At 33.9% G+C, this 17,254-nt stretch overlaps 1 protein-coding gene and 1 long non-coding RNA gene across 3 annotated transcripts in view; both read left to right on the plus strand.

The window, feature by feature from the left end:
- The window catches only part of LOC128080325 (uncharacterized), a 987,521-nt gene that overhangs the window by 718,105 nt on the left and 252,162 nt on the right, over positions 1-17,254 (plus strand). The window lies entirely within an intron of this gene.
- Positions 1-17,254, plus strand: part of TUSC3 (tumor suppressor candidate 3) — a 107,421-nt gene that overhangs the window by 62,610 nt on the left and 27,557 nt on the right. Inside the window, exon 7 of one of the 2 annotated variants that reach the window (XM_052682406.1) lies at positions 278-325. The exons of the other annotated variant lie outside the window; for it this stretch is intronic. Within the exon in view, the coding sequence (XP_052538366.1) occupies positions 278-298 (21 nt within the window). The 3' untranslated portion in view covers positions 299-325. Of the gene's footprint in view, positions 1-277; positions 326-17,254 lie in introns of those variants that run through there. 2 annotated transcript variants of the gene reach the window in all.

Here is a 17,254-nt window from a genome sequence, read left to right on the forward strand (position 1 = left end):
TCCATATAGTTTTCCAGTAAACATTGGAAATACTGTCATTTCAATGTAACAATGTTAGATTTTTCTTACACCTGTGAAAAATGTCAAGAGAAAGAACAGGCATTTGAAGTACTATCTGAATTTTGCTGCTTCACTTTTGTTTTTAATCTGGAAATCAACAGTTACTTACTACTTGCTATTTTGATATATATATGTAAAATGTATTGTATATGTTTTCAAAGAAACAAATTAGTCTGATTGGTCCAGCTCTCGTGCCAATATTTATTCCTTTCTTTAACTAATCTTTCATGTTTACTGACTATCTGAAGGAACAAATAATAGAAGATGACTAAATTAAAAGGTAAACTAAAAAGTCTTATTCTATACACAGATTGTACTTCTGGGTTTCTAATAAGCAGTAGGATCCTCCCTTTTATATAGCAGATACTTCTCTGTGTTAAAACTTTCTGCTATTCTGTGTGTGAAAACAGAACTTCAAAACTGAGCTCTGGAAATATGCAGAAATATTTGGGCATATTAGTATTCACAGCCATTTTGTGTGGCAGTAATCTGGAGAGAATCTAAACAATAATGGGTACCTTGCCTTCTGAGTGTGTATTTAACCAGAAGTATACTACAGTAAGTGGAAGTAATTGGGATAGGATGGAATCCTGAAAATAGACAGATCAACTGAAATTGTAAAAACACAGGAATCTGGGGGAGAACACTTCCTACAGAAAGAGTATACTACCAAGTTAGTAAGTGCAGTCCAAATTTATAATACTAGTTTGAGTTTTTTCTTCTTCTTTGCTTCTCAGTATTGTTAACATTGACATCCATTTCATATTTTTAACATTAACATCCATTTCTTATAGCCCTGTAATTCTAAGTGTGCAAGAACTTAGAAGCAGGAGGGGCCTTGTATGACCAGTCATGGACAAGTGCATCTTATCAAAATCTTAAACCTAGGTTTTGTTCCCACACTCATTTCAGAGCACTACTGTAGCACTTTGTATTCTGATGAAAAATTTTGACTGATTTGCCATTTATTTGTCATTGCTTGCCTCTGAGTTGAATTCCTTCTTGTCTCTTGTGTACATTTATAGATACTCTTCCTGTTGGCCTTCACTTTCTAAAGCCTAGACAAATTCTTCTTTCTGATAAAATTTGTTCTTTTCACTTGCTTCCTGTTCATTATAGACAAATCCTCACTAGAGGTGATGGGTAGTTTATTAATATATTGCAAGTATGTTTTGTATCCTGAATCTGACTTAATTTTCTGATGGGCAAATCACAGTAATTAAGAACATGCTTATACTCACTTTTCTCAGTTGTTTTCAGATGAGAATATAATTTGTGGAAATTTTCTTACTTCCCAAGCAAATAGCTTTCATTTCTTCCTGTGTAATGTAGTGTTGTTTTTAAATCTGATTTTTTTCTGATGTTGGCTGAATTTGTTAGTACCTGTTTTTTTACATGTCATCAACTTGATACTTAATAAATTAGTCTCAAAATGTGGGCTTCTATTAAATATTTCTAAAACCCAGTTCAGCCAGGTATTCAGTGTTCTGTAATGTTTCCTCTAAACCCATTTTTCTAGCTTTAAATGTAGCAGAATGAATTACTAAAGACTAGAAAAGTAGTACCACGTTTGTCATGAGGATTAGTTGTCTTGTGAAATGTATTTTGTCTGCTGAATATGGTCTCAATTTCTTTGGAATAATAACTTCATCTCATTTTTCATGTTCCTTCATACATTTAATTGTTCTCTATTTCAGAATCATCCAAAAGCATTTCAAGTTAATGAAAGCTAAATTTGCTTTCCGAATCCATGTGTTTTCCATGTATGCTAATCCATAGATACACACTAGCATACTCTGATAGACTCGGGATAAATATATAAAAAAATAACATTACTTTTAGGATTTAAGGTACTAGATTTGAAATTAGGCTTTTTGAGTTTGCCATTAGCATGGCATAGATGTATTTTGTCAGCTGCAAATCTCTGACTGCCTTTTATTCATCAGTACCATTGCTGAAAATGGAATTCAGAAATTAGGTCATTATCACTTTTTACTGCATATTAACTTCTTTGCTTGCTCTCTGTTTCAGTGGTTGAAATATGAGCTATCTCTTTTCATTGCATTTGCGGAGTTACCTCAGCTTACTTCTTGACAACTTTCATTTTATCTGCAAGCTTTCTGACCTTTTAGGAGAGAAATGTATTTGCTAATCAGTCTCTTTTCCACTCTCCCTAAGGTTCATTGTTATTCCTTTTGGGATAATTAATTAGCAAGTTCTGGAATCCATTCCTGAATCGTCTGTTCATCTATTTATGTATTTATCTATCTATTTATTTATTTATTTAAATGGATATAGATCCAAGGTAACTTGAGGAACTATAACTGCTAGTTTGTGGTTCATTCAGTTCACCAAATTTTCTAGTATAGATGACTTCCCTCATTAATTTTTCATTTCACTTGACCTCTTTTGAAAAATGAAATCGTGTTATTGCTCATCTTTTAGTCTAATTTATTAAATTAATATGGATCATTTTCTCTGCAATTTTTATACTTCCTGTGACTTCACAATACCTTTTCTCTTATGAAAACTGTATTTAAAACAGTATTGCTTCTTGTTGAACTACTGACTGAAGATATGATCTGCCAGTTGTCACATACATATCAGTGATGCCTGCTGTTATTACCATCTATTTCAATTGCTATGTAGAAAATTAGTCTTATGTCTATAATAAGTTTTTTTTCTAAATGCTTTTCAGTTGTTCAGCTTTGTGCAATCCCCCACCATGAATGGAGCCTGTGTTATCTACTGAAATGTTGAATTTTTTTTCTTTCGCCAGGTCCTGAAATGTTCTTCTGAAGCTCAGCGTATTACTTTCTCACTTCCATTTTTCTGCATCAGTACTTAGTTCAGATAAGGAGTGCTCATTAGAACACCTTAATCACTTTAATTTCCACCTTCTATGCTTGAATCATGATTCTGTGATTTGGTTGTCATTACACAGGATTCATGGAATGTGTTTCTTTTGAATGAAGATAAAAGGTGGACTCCAGGAGTTCACTCAATACATTTCATGCTGTTGCTGTTTCTGTCAGTCCATAGAACCAGAGAGAAACTACTGTGAAGTAGAACCACTTGAAATATGTAGACTGGGTAGTAGGTTCTGAGAATTAATAGGCACTACTTGCTCATAGAAATAGACTGGGAGTCTGCAGCAGCTAAACATAAGCATCCTTGCATCAGTATTGATGATCGTCTTCAAGTATTGGTATTTCCTCTGATATGAAGGGTGATAATGAGCAGGGGGTTACAGTTCCATGGAGATATTCCAAACACGGGTTTGTATTTGTTCCTGGGTCGAGGCATGTATTACATTTTACCATATACGCTCTGATAATAGTTCCTCAAATCTGTTTCTTGCTGATGTATGTGTATATAAAAAGCACAGCTAGAAGTAACTTTGAGATGTGTCAACATTTATCTTAGCAGCTACTGCAGTCATCATCTATGTTAGGCTTCTCTTACAGAGCTGTTCCTCTGCATCTCTGAGGTTGTGATGCAGACAGTAATATTTTGTGTTCTCTGACTGTTGTTTTGTTTGGGGTGATTTTTTTTTTTCCTTTTGTCTTCACAATTGCTGATGAAGGGCTAATTACCAAATGCCACAGAGACAAATAGTGATCCCCAGTCCTTGAGCAGGAAAGACTGTAACAACTGCTGCTACTGTATTTGTTCTTTGTCTTAACTGCAAACAACATAATACACTGAGCTATAAAAGGATAACATTTATTACTCCAAGAAATAAAAAATCTTTCATAGACATAAAGGAAAAAGCTCATTCTTCTAACAGAACTAACAAATACTTCAGTTTATAGGTATATGTGTATATTTAATAATTTAAATATTTCTCCTTTCAGTTTAAAAGATGGTTCTGTTATTCCTGATGATTTTAATTTGTCCAGCTTAAAAAAAGTGAAATAGGACACATTCAAACGTACAGAAATTGCATTTTAATATCTATTAAAAAAGTAGTGTATTTCTCAAAAGACTTTGCTAGAAAAGGATTGCTAGATAGTATTAAAAATACTAGTTTTGAGGGAAACAAAAGACTAACCTTCAAACTTTTTCTGACTTTGTCTCTTATCAGTCATGCAAGTGTCAGAGTCATAATGTGAATACTCAAGAAGGCTTTGAATTGTCAATAGAGGAAGCTTCCTCTTTGAGCTTATATTCACTGGAACAGAAGAGATAACGCTATTATCAGTGTTCTTATAGTGTAGCCAATTTCTCATTGAGTGTACTGAAATGCAGTTTTTAATACAGTTTAGATATTAGTATAATGATAAATGCATCAGACTTTAAATACTGAATTCTGAACTGTATCTGGGCTGTTTCAGTATAAAGTTCTATTCTTATATGTCTCAGATATTTGTGAATATTTTCTGAAAAAAAGTGGTTTTTAAATACATTTCTACCCCCACACATCTCCACCCTCTTTTATTTATTTTTTTTTTTTTGGAAGTTGACATTAAAATCTACATTTATTTCTGGGATGTGAACCTTGGATCAAATCATCAGCCTGCTAGAACTTTAGAGTCTAGCACTGGAATATAAACATAAAGAATAAATACCCACTATATCATATACAAATAGCATTATTTATGATGACTAAACTAGGGTTTTTATGCTCTTTTTGATAATGCATGTAAACTCAATATTTTAATCACTGAATGTACGTTGGTTTGAACTGGAGTTAATGGACTTCTTACTTTTATCTTACATGTATTGATTTTTAGGTTTCTATGTGTTTACTAACATAGAAAAATCTGAATGCGTTTCAGTGCACTGTGCAAAATGTGCATGGTAATACAATAACTCTAAGCTTTTATATGTGGCTCACTTCAAACTTGCTAATACTTACACTAAAATTGAGGATTTAATCACTACTATGGACAGTGAACTGTAAAGATTTTCTTTATTTGCTTTTGTTTATAAGTTATTGTTAGCCATATGTCTAACTCATTTAAAATCATTTCAATAAGAATTGTATGTTATCTTTGTTACCAGATTGAGGTAGTCTGAAATTCTTACTTCAGTTAGGTATTCTGAAGTAAGACTTATGTTTTACTTGAGTAAATTCTCATCCATGACCTTCTGATGTAGAGGTTAGCAAATAACAATTGACAGTTGTATCAGTGCTTAGGTTTCAGTAACCATCTCATATATATCAGGTGTATGACAATACTCACTGTAAATATTAAAATAAAGTAATCATCAAATATGCTAAATGCCTAGAAAATTCTATGCAGATAAAGCTTTATCTCAGCTGAAAGCTAGGTTATTTTATTCAGCATCAGAAAAAATATTCCGTATTTTATAAGAACTAACCAGTAGTGAACATAGATCTTCATTTGGTATTAACAGTATCCTGTATTGTGCAAAGTTGGCTATGTTTCCCTGTTAATATCACTCAAGAGTCTGATAATAATTTTTATTTTATTTTATTATTATTTTTTTTTTTTACGTAAGATTCCAGATGAGTTCATACAGTGGCCATTAAATCAACTTAGGATATTGTGCTAAGAACTCTACCAGTGGGAAATTTCAGTGTTGGAGATTTTGTATCACTGCTAAAATGTATTTTCTAATATGTGAAAGGTCAGACTATAGTACCCATCTTCCAGAACAAGGACTAATTTTTTTCTCATTTCCATTTAGTTGTTCTCAGTTGCCTTCTCTCTTATCCTGCCAATCTACAAGTCTTCAACAAATGAAAATAATTGAAGGAATTAATAAGTGTTTTCTCAATTCTCTTGATGCCAAAGGAGTAATTCGAGTTAGGAAAAAAATAAATAGATAATTAGATAAAAATAGGTAAGATACTTACATCCAATACTTAAAGCAGTATTATTAGGAAATACATACTTTCATATTGCTCTACATACATTACTAGTTTGAATCCTACTATTGTAGTTTTAAAGAGATCCAATTCAGATAGCAGTTCAGTTCTGTAAGAGGTAATGTTTTGCAAAATTGCTATAGCTTGTTTTCAAAGTTCCAGATACATAGGGAAGAAACTTAATCTCAAATGCTGCAACAAAAACAGGAGTTTACTTGTAATATTTGTAATATTATAGTCTAACTTTTCAAATATTAAGTTGTTTCATCTTTAAGATATCTAAACAATTGGCATCTGTATTTGAAGTTGTTCTTTGGTTTTATTAACCAGCTTAACTTACCTTTTTTGAAAGAGACACTGCAAGTGTGGATCTAGAGACTTGTGTTGTGAGTATTGAATTACTATTCGGATGAGCCTGGAATCTGCTGAAATATCCAGAATACTCTCCTTCCAGAAATATTCTTTTTCAGTCATTCTAATCAGTGTTTTCTGAAAGTAGGACATTCAGGACTAGGAATTTGATGCCATGGATTAAAGACTGTCTGGAACAAGTATTTCTAGAAAAGTTTGCAGTGTTAATCACATATTATTCAACGTGGGTAAGAGATTTCTTTGGCTCACTGATGTGTAACACTTTTACATTCAATATAAAAAGAAAAAGCTTGTAGCAAAAGTCAGTGAGGTACAAAGCTGGCAGCAGCTAGTCAAGAGTAGGCAAAAAGAAAAATAAAATTTAAAAGGAATTATCTTACATGACTGATTTGTGACTATGACTATAGAGTGATACCTAAATATGCAAGAAAATCTGCCACAGAATGTTCATATATCTTCTGAATTCTATCTAGGTGTTTATATTTTTTTAATTTCCAAAACTGTAAGATTTAAAGATATTTTTCAACTAGCTTATAATGCATATTTTCGTTATGTGCTCTTTATAGACAGTTGAAGAAATATAATTATACTCTAATTCTTCATAGAAAATTGATAGCTCTAGGCTGAAGAGTTGGTATTAATTCTTGGGCAAGACAAAGGCATACCTCTTTTAAGTCTTTCTGTAAGAAAGATCTGCAGACAAAAACAACAAATTCTAGTCAGCTGGTATTCTAAGGAACGAGGCCACATATTTTTGATGAATTGAGCTTACTTGAACCCTGGTAAAAGCTAAAGGAAAGTTGCATAGGAGAGGTAGAAACATTACTGGCTCTGTCCCATGGTGGCTATAAAGCTTTTGTGTTAGCAATTACATTTGATAAGTTTTCTCACTTATACTCTTTATAAACAATAAATAAAATCTTTGAATCTTAAAGATATCATGTCATCTTTGTAAGCAAATTGAAGAATTTAGGAAATGCAATAGAGATATATTGAGTCCATTGTTTTTACTGAATTGATTTTCAAACTAAGAATGGAACGTTGTGTAATTTACACTAAAAGACAGTGTAAGCTTCTAAAAACACGCGTTCTGGTTTCACTTGGCTACTTTCTTTGTAGTGACTGATGTGTTGTTGTGCTTTGGCTTTAGGAGAAAAACAATGTTGATAACACATGTTGTAGTTGTTGCTGAGCACTGCTGTATGGAGCCAAGGACATTTCAGGTTCTCAGCTTGTACTCCTGCAGTCCCCTGTATTGCACAGTTCTACAAGGAGCTTGGAGGAGACTGAACCAGGACAGTTGACCTAAATTGGCCAAAAGGGAGGTCCCATGCCCTGTGGCACCATGCAAAAAAACTATAGAACAGTGGGGTGTTGGCTGAGGGTTGGGAAGTACTGCCTAGGAGCTGACTGGGCCTCAGCCAGCAGGTGGTAAGCAATTGTATCCTGCAGAAGAACTGTGAAAGGGTGTTTTCTGCCATTGTACTGCTTTGTTAGAAATAACCATGAAATGATTTGAATGGAAAAAACACTTGAACGTTTTTGCTATTAAATGCCTGTAAAACAATCGGCTCTTAGCAGACTATTCAGGAGTAAGATCTTTTGTAAAAGCCAAATCAAAATAACTTTAAAAAATGCAGTAGTCAAAAGAGTGAACAGTTTGTAGAATTATAAGGACAGTCTACTGTAAATTCTGTGTTTCATGCACGGTTTAAATACATTCCAGAAAAAGCTTAGGAAAGAACGCAGGATCAGCTTAACTATGGAAGTGCTTCTGTAGGTGGAATGATAATGGCAAACTAGGAAAGCAAATGACATGCAGATCTGAGTGAGGTCTGTTAAATAATGACATGGAAACTAGGATGAATTTTCAATTTATTCTGATTAAATTTGAAGGCAATGTCTTAAAAAAATGTAGTTCTACACATTAATTAGAAAGCTGTGAAACTCCTTGCTTCAGGCTATTACAGATATTTAAAATTTACAACTTTCAAAAAACTGCTGCACAAACTTACAGCTAGAAAACCTGTTCAAAATGGTAGTTTCAAGATAGACAGCCTAAAACCAGGAATACTGCTTGGGCGACAGTTTCTCAGAGGGATTCAAAGAGACCATTTTAGATCACAACCAAGATGTAAATATTAAGCTGTAATGTCATTAATAGGTTTTATCTAAACTATCAGGTGCAAAATTGTTATTGCCTTTGTTCACATCTTTTAATAAAATAAAAGCATGAGTTAGGAAATAGTTGAAAATTAACTGCAAATAATTCAAGTGTATGTACTTCAGGAAATATGAAAATGCTGGAAGTATAGCCACAAAAACATTTTAATTACTTGATCATTTTAAAAAAAAAATTGAGAAATAGTAGAGAGATAGTACTGGCTGTTCTCATCTTGATGTGTGATTGGAATCATTGAGAAGAATGAGCACATACATTACACATAGTAGCTTCTAGCCATCACAGTTCTTTTCGTTGTCGAGGTGGGTATTACAGTAAAAATCAAGCTTTAGTTATCACTCTCTTGCTCAGCCTCTAACTTAAACTTGTTTGCAGAACCTGTTCTTTATTGAAAGGTACCCAGATTTCAGTGTGCTTTTCTCTTCTAGTATCCTATTTAGTCTTCTGACACTCAGTTAAATATTACATAGAAATAAATGTTAAAATAAAATTCTGTAATTCAGAGTGAATGATTTTACTTAATAGTTTGTAACATGCAACTACATGGCTTATTGCATACTGTGTATATTTCTAAATATTGACATTCTGCAGTTCTGTGTCCAGTAAACTGTTAGTGTGAAATATTGGTTCTTTTGAAACATAGCAAAACACTTATGACTTCTTTCAAATCAACATTTCATATTATTATTTTCTGTACACAGAAGAAACCTCTGTGCACTTTTACAAATAGCACAGCACTGGAATTCTGCTGTCATTGCGAGGTTTTGTAATTGGAGCTTTAGAATTCATTGTGTACTGTGTATCAACTAGATGGCAAAAACTTTCTTTCGTTTTCCTTTTATTTAAAACATATTTTCAGAAACTGCCTCTTGTGCTAAAAGAATCGCTAATTAGTTTTTAAGAACTGAGAAGAATCCTGAAGATCCAAAGACTTTAAAGGAGACAAAATTCATTATGCAGCCAACAGTAGCTCCTCTAACACTGGGAACAAGCTGTTTGTCAAAGTGATGGGATGTCTGGAGAAATGATCTTTGGACTGTGTTTATGTTGTTAAGTTTAAGTATTTGCCCACATAGATCAGTTTTGAAAACTGATACAATACTGGGAGTTTGGGGAGTTGTTGACTTGAGTTTTGGTGTAATTCATTTAGAGAAGGTAAGAAACACAACATTAGTATTTGCTTGTCTCAGCAGTAAATTAGTGAATTAATTAAATTTAGAGAAGTGCAGCAGGTTGAGGGTAGTGTTCAGCCTTGATTCAGGTTCAGCTAGTGAAGAAGTTTCCCATAGATCTGAGTGATGAGGTTTCCAGATCCTTGATCAGCTTGTTAGACTGTTTTTGTACATTAATTTTCATTGAAAAATTTATATATGATATGTGATTAAAAACTATACACAGTTTTTCCCTTCTCTATAGTACCTTCAACTGTTATTCTCCTTTCATCTGAGTAGTTATTTCTGCCTTAATTTGCTGAGTATAAATTTTTTTTTTTGATGTGTGAAAGCTGTTGTCCTATGCTTGCGGTTCTTCATGTGATGAAATGCACCTATACTCACAGTTACTGAGAAGATTCTCTCAAAGACTTCTAGGCTTTTATTTTTCATAAGTTACAGCATTTCATAGGTAATACATTTTTAATACATAATACAATTATTATTTTTTTTCCCTTTCTAAAGAGCATATCACATTGTTCCTAAATCTGCAGATGTCATTTGCAAATTTCATGGCAGCAGATTATTCAGTGTAATGCCAGATTCAATATGTAGTACCCATGTTCACCACTACTAAGTGTCACCAAATGAGTTCTGCCCTCAGAGAGGTACAAAAAAGTTCTAATTTCTAATTTTTGTATTTTATATACAAAATTGACAGAATATATTTGGCCTCACATTTTTTTTCTTAATGTTAAATTAATATTTCTTGTTTTATTTTTATAATAAACAAAGTTCAGAAAAGAAATTCTTTTCTCAAATACAAAGCATTGAAAGGATATTCTTTAATTCGTACACTTTCTTGGGAGGTATGTCAATTTTATCCAGATATGTAGGCTGCACAGATTGAAAGCATCTTTTTCCTGTCATTTAGCCTGAGGAAATCGATAGAAATGCTTTTCAGACCTTGAACTTTTCTCTATTTCTTTTTTTTTTTAATTGGGAGAACAGTTTTGTATGTGCTCTATTTTGTATTTTATTTCTGTTTATGTTTCACTGTAATATTCTCTCACCTTCTTACGGTTTCTTTGTGCTATTTCCATCTCTTCTAATTCATTTTTTTTAAAGTGGTACTTTGCATTTAAACCCATAACATCACTGAGAATCGTAAACACCTCCCTGGATTTACTTTACCGTCTCCTTCATGGTATATCAGCTTTTCAGAAATTCATGTGAGCAATTAATCTTGTGGATTTTTATTTGCTTGTTTAGCTTTTTTGTTCTGCTTTTTTGTTGTTGTTATTGGTGTTTTTTTTTGGTTGTTTGTTTGTTTTGGCCTATTCTCAGTGGCCCTATCAGATGAGATGTTGATCTCTCTTTTTTGACTTTCTTCTTCAACCTCTTTCAGGCATCACAGCTCTTTTACATTTAACATATAAATGCTATTACAAAAAATGTTTTGTGGTAGTGGTTTCATACTGATAGTAGTGTTGAGCTGTCTCTCTCAGTATCCATCCTCAAAAGAACAGAGGAAGAAAAAGGGCTCATGAGTTGAGATAAGGACAGGGATATCACCAATTACTGTCACAGGCAAAACAGACTAAACGTAGGGAGCTGAATGTTGTTTTTTGCGTGTTTCTAACAAACTAGCGCAGTGAGAATTAGAAGCCAACTAAAAATGTCTCCAACCTTTTCTACCTTCTCACCCCAAGTGATGCAGGGAACAGGGAAGGGAGCTGTGGTCAGCCCATAATGCTTCATCTCTGCTGCCCTTCCATGGTCGGTCACTCTGCCTCTGCTTCATGTGGAGTCCCTCCCAGAGGATGCCATCCTTCCTAAACTGATCTCGTGAGTTTCTCACAGGCTGCAGCCCTCCAAGTTCTGCTCCAAGGTGGTTCCGTGCCTCAGGGGCCCATCCATCAGGAGCAGACTGTTCTAGCACAGGTCCCCAAATGTGGCAGCTCCCTCAGCCCTCTTGCCCCCCCAAAGGCTCCTCTCCCCAGGCTGCAGCTCCAGCCCAGGGCTGCGCCTGCATGGCTGTCTGTGGGCTGCAGCCTCCTCTGACACATCCACTGCTGCATGCATCATGGGTTCCTCTATGGCTGCACATGAAGACCTTCTGTGTGTGGTGCCCATGGATAGCCTGCTCCACCAAGGACTTCTCCTGCCCTGCAGGAAACTTCTGCTTCATGCCTGGAGCACCTCTTACCTTATTTCTGCACTGACCTTGCAAGCTGCAAGGCTACTTCTCTTATATTTCTCACTCTTCTTTCTCAGCTGTTGTTGCACACTAGTTCTTCCTTCTCTTACATCTGCTCTCCCAGAGATACAGTGAGTGTTGCTGATGGATTCAACTCTGGCAGTGGTGGGTCTTGTTTTGGAGCTGTTGGGATATAGCTCATATCTGACACGGGACAGCTGCTCATATACGTGTCCCTGCAGCCCCCTACTAACAAAATATGGCTATGTGAGCCCCATACAGTTGTTTTCATTGGTATTTAATGTTTTAATCGGCAAATCTTCTTCTGAATAGTGAGCTATCTTAGGTTTTACTTTTCACCAACCTTGCCTAAATTAATGGCATTTCTTTTCAAACTGCTGAGCATATACTACAGTCTAACTTGAAAATCTAACCATCACTTCAATTGCAACTTCAAAGATTTGTGTGGTTGGAAGTTTAGTTTGTGCATTCTTAATGTATTGTAATCCTATGTTTACTTCTCTCATATTAGAATTATGCAGTTGCAGTAAGATTTACTCAAACCTGAAGCAGCAAAACAAAATTTTTCTGGTCTTAGTCTTCTGGACTAAGGTTATTCTCTCCTAAGCTGAAAATGTACTACAATTTCACAATCAAATGTTTGTAAAAATCTTTTAACTTCTGTGTATGCAGCTGTCAAAGTCTGACATGAACAAGCAGTTGTTGTGTCTTACCAGAATCTCTCCTTTGGCATCAGGTTACTTTTTCCTGGGTACCTGAGAAAGCTCTATCGTCTGTTGATTTTCTTCTTCTAGGTATTATTAGTTATGAATTCTATAGTAAAGCTGGCATTTTAAATATTTCTGTATAATCTTGAATGTACTGGTCATTTTGAACTTCATTGCTTTTTGCAGTCATGTAAGTTTTTGGTTCTTGACTGTGGGTTTTGTTTGTTTTCTTAGTCAGAGATGGCTGACAGAAGGAACTTGAACTGCAGCTTCTCTTACACGTAGCAATATTTGATTTGTATTCATCGTAGGCTGGAATACTTGTTAAGTGTAGCACTGTAGATAGGTCTGAGGTTTTGTGTCATAACATATAATTTTTACCTACAGGCTTTTATGGCATATTAAGTTAATGCTTGCAATGCTAAACAGAACTATATGAAATACATCATTATAAATTTGATAGCTGCTGAATTACAAGATGCTTAATGGTATAACACATCTATTGAAAAAAATGTGCTCTCTTGCACATTCTAATAATTAGGTAATATCTGCCAGTGTGCTAAACAACGAATTTGAATAAGTGACTCCCACAGCTGCCTTCATAAATCATGGATTCAAAGCATTTGTTATTGTGAAATAAATTTCTATTTGTCAAGTCTGTCTACTTTCAAATTTTATATTCCAAACATGGAGTAATTCCTTTGTTCTCAGTTTGTCCTGGTAAAGGCTTCATTTTGCTCAATTTCTATGTCATGTCAGCAGTACTTTTTATAAAATAGGCTAACTAGACCCAAACTGCCATGCAGAAAATTGCTCTGGGCAATACAGAGTAATTTTTTTAATAACTCAGCTGAACAGTTTTTTATAAAATACAGCCTTATTTTAGAATATTGATGTGAATGTGAAAAAGCAGTGCATCAGCTCTTACTTTCTAATCCATTTTCTCCCCTGAATTTTTTGTTCAGACTTTTTTGTAAAGCTGCAAGTATTAATTACCTGAAACAAAGACTAAATAAGAGAGATTATATTTGGAAGAAGACAATAAGGATGCACCTTCTTTTCCATTGAGAAAATTCTAGTCTAGATGTGGGTTTTCTGTTGTGATGAAATTACTAAGGTAGCTTGTAGAGTTGTGGGGAGCAGAGAGATTAAATACAAAGAATAAGTCTTGGGGAAAAAAAAAAGAAGTTAAAGAAAGAATGTAAATAAGTTTTCTCCAAGTGTTGTTTGCTTGAATTCAGATTTCTTAAAAGCTGGATTAGAGATGTTCTTTTTATCCCAAGAGTAATGTTACTATGTAATACTGTAAAGCTGTAGTATGTAATAAAGTTTAAGTTTCATTATTTAAAGCTTTAGATTATTAAACTGTATCTTTTTGTAATACAGAATTTTAGATCTGTTAATGCAAAAAAACCCACCCACAACAGTTATAAATAGTTTTCATGCTTAATTTTCCTAATCATGCCTGCTTAGTATTTCTCCTTCCCTAGTTACTTAGCATTTAAAACAATGCTCCAAATATACAAATACCCATTATACCTGCACAAGATTATGTGCAGTTCCAAAAAATGATGAAAGTTACACTGAAGCTTGCTGTTAGTCTATGAAACCTATAGTTGAAATAACTTAGTATTTCCCTAAACTGTGTGCAGCTGAATCAGGGGCTGCATCTACTGTTCTTGAGATAGGTAGTTACACCAAATTCAGGATTGTTTCCCACATTCCCTCATTGCTGTTAATTGAGTATGGGCTCCAGTAATTTGGAATCACATAGTTCATTCTCCTGCTTTGGTCTCCTCATTAGAAGTTTGGGTTCCCTGACTATAGTTTGCCTTCCACGTGGTAAGCAAGCAGAATATATTCCAAAACAACTAGTAATAGTTGAACTTCAGTTGTTCAACTTTGACTAATATAATTGATTTGATGCTCACCTCTGGCTGAAATAATGTTTGTAGGAATGTCATTTTTCTCTGAGATTTCTGTCTTCCTTTTATAAGTTGAATTAAAAGTTGCGAAGTTGTTAAGCAAAGCATCACCAAAGCATCACTAGCCAATCAGCTAGTCTGTTGTGTAATCTTTCTCACTGTACAAAAATGCTATTTCAAAGATGCTGAAAATTTTAATTTTATTTCTGCTAAAGTCTCTCATATGCATACTGTGTTTTATAATGGCGTTTCAGGGAAAATAAATTTGTTGTATGCCAGTCTTTTAGGTAACTTGGGAATTCAATGTCATAAAGGTAAAAATTATTTTATTCCTAATGAGAGTTCAGGTCTGTATTTTTCCTCTTAAATTCACTAAGCAGTGATTCATCAATGGATTGCTGTATTTTCTGTCTTGTTATTATTCAGTAATTAATAAATTACTAATAAAAAAAAAAAAAGAGTTCTCTCAGTAGGATAATTTCAGTATTAAAGCTACATAGCTGAGCAGAGAGTTCACAGTTTTTGATTTGCAAGGTCATCTCTACTAAATAATTCCTTTCATAACACTTCTAGATGTTCCAAATAATACAATAAAAGCTGTTTAGAGGCAAATTTATACTTTGGTTTATACTACCTAATTTGGTAGTATAAAGTAACCAGGATTTCTATACTATCTTAAATTATACCAACTACCTTTCCCAGCCAGTTAGATGGCAAAACTAAGCAGCATCTCTTCACTTTTACTCTAGGCTTGGGAAACCAAATTGTATTCTGTACTCAGTTCCAGATGGACTCCGTGGAAGTCAGCCAGCACAGTCTGTCTCAGCTAACCAGTCCTGTGAAATCTGGCTGTCTTCTCTGAACTGTTTTGGTTTGAGGCAACAGTGAATGCAACAGAGAGCTCAGGCATGGAAGATATAACTCATATCAACTAATTAACAAGTGAATCAAGGAGTCTGTGAGATTGTTATACCTAGCTACAGTACATAATTTTTTAAGATTCTCAATGTATTTCTTAAACACGGAGGAAATTATGCATAGCATTTAAACCACCTAATCCGATATAGTTAATATGTTTTACACTCATATTAGGTAAGAGGTCATCTCAACACCTGAACTAACAGTCAAAGTAAGGATGTTGGGATTGGTTAACACATAACAAATTTTATTTGGAAGGTCCAATGCTGAGTTTCTAGATTGCCTGACTGTTTTGTACCACGCAGGAGCATAAGCTGAACAAAATTACTAAGTGAATAGACACTACCTCTAGCAATTTGGTCTAGGTCTCACAGTTTTTGTGTGTGCACTGTAACTGTTTTCTTAGTCCTCATCTTGTTGGTTTGTAGCTAAGCTCAATTAGATTTCATGTAGAGGATAGCCACTGCTTAGAGACAGTATGTACTAGCAACACAACAAATAAAATTTTCACTGGAGCGGCATTCTGTTGGCTTTCATTTGATTGGAGATGTTCACAAAGCTAGTAGCTTTCTAAAATTTATTTCCTATGGGTTAGAGCTAAATTAAACTCATCTTATTTAATTCTTAAATAAAAGAAAGATCCCTGAAAAAAACTGCTGTTTCAAGTATTTACTGCACATTTCTTGCTGTAGTGATATATTTTCAGTTTGCCAGAAACAAATTTATTATATCAAGTTTTAAATTAGGACTGTTTATATTTATTTTGTTTTTAATACTACATTCAGCTGTGAAGCAGTTAAGCATCATTTCCAGGTATGTCTTTTTATTACTACATATCTATAGTTAAAAAAAAAAATTCTATAATAAACATTTGAACATTGTCGTAACTTTGGAAATGAATATATGATTAGGTTAGTCACAGGTTTCTGAGCTCATTAGGAAATGGAGTCACAACTTAGTATGTTTTTTTTACTTTTGGTAGAGATATTACTTCAAATATTTACTTTTTCAGTATTAAACTCTTTAATATAAACTCATAGCCTACCTGGTTCTTAAATTAAGTTAAACTTCTTATTTCTATGTATGAACTCAACAGGTACTATTACTTCGTAATAAGGATATTTTAGAGAGCATGCTCCAGGTGAAACTATGTTGTTCTTTAGATAGCATGATGTGTAAACAAGAAGCTGCAATGAAGGAGTTTGAAAGCTATGAGCCTGAATGTGTTTCACTGTTCTGCTGAATCTTACTGGAGAAATTCATACATAATCATGAGAACAAACAGTAAAAATTTATCCTAATGTTTGACTTTGAAGTGTTTCTTTACTGAATGAATTAGTATTTCTCCATACCATGGTTGACCTTTTTCTGCATAAACACAACGATAAAGTACATGAATAGTATTGTGAGAGAGTTTTAAAACTTGTGCATTTTAAGAATTTAAGTACTGCAGACAGTCAAGGCACTCCTAGATGTTAATTTGAAAATATAAAGAACTCTGGTGTAATAAAGTGTTCTTATTATTGTTTATTTGTTCTATAGATTAAGAGAAAATAACAAATTGTTACAGCTAATGTAAGTTCTTGGCAAAATTGATTGACTGTAATTGAAGTAGGCCATTCTGAAGACATACTCATAATTAAGTAATCCATAGCTTTGCATAATGTTCCTCTTTTTCATGAATTTCATCCTGAACGTTAATGTGCTAAATTAAGACAAATTGATAGTGTTTTATCCTGTTTGTGTGGAGTTTATAAATTTATTTTGCAGTAATTAACTAGTGTGTTACTTTACCTCTTTCTAATTATACTAGCCTGAATTTGGATTGTTCTCTCCTCTTGTCCCTTCTTGCCTTTTTCCCATGCTTGCTCTTCCCCCA

Source organism: Tympanuchus pallidicinctus, unplaced genomic scaffold (assembly GCF_026119805.1).
Source record: "Tympanuchus pallidicinctus isolate F22 unplaced genomic scaffold, pur_lepc_1.0 scaffold2, whole genome shotgun sequence".
In the NCBI taxonomy this organism is placed as follows: domain Eukaryota; kingdom Metazoa; phylum Chordata; class Aves; order Galliformes; family Phasianidae; genus Tympanuchus; species Tympanuchus pallidicinctus.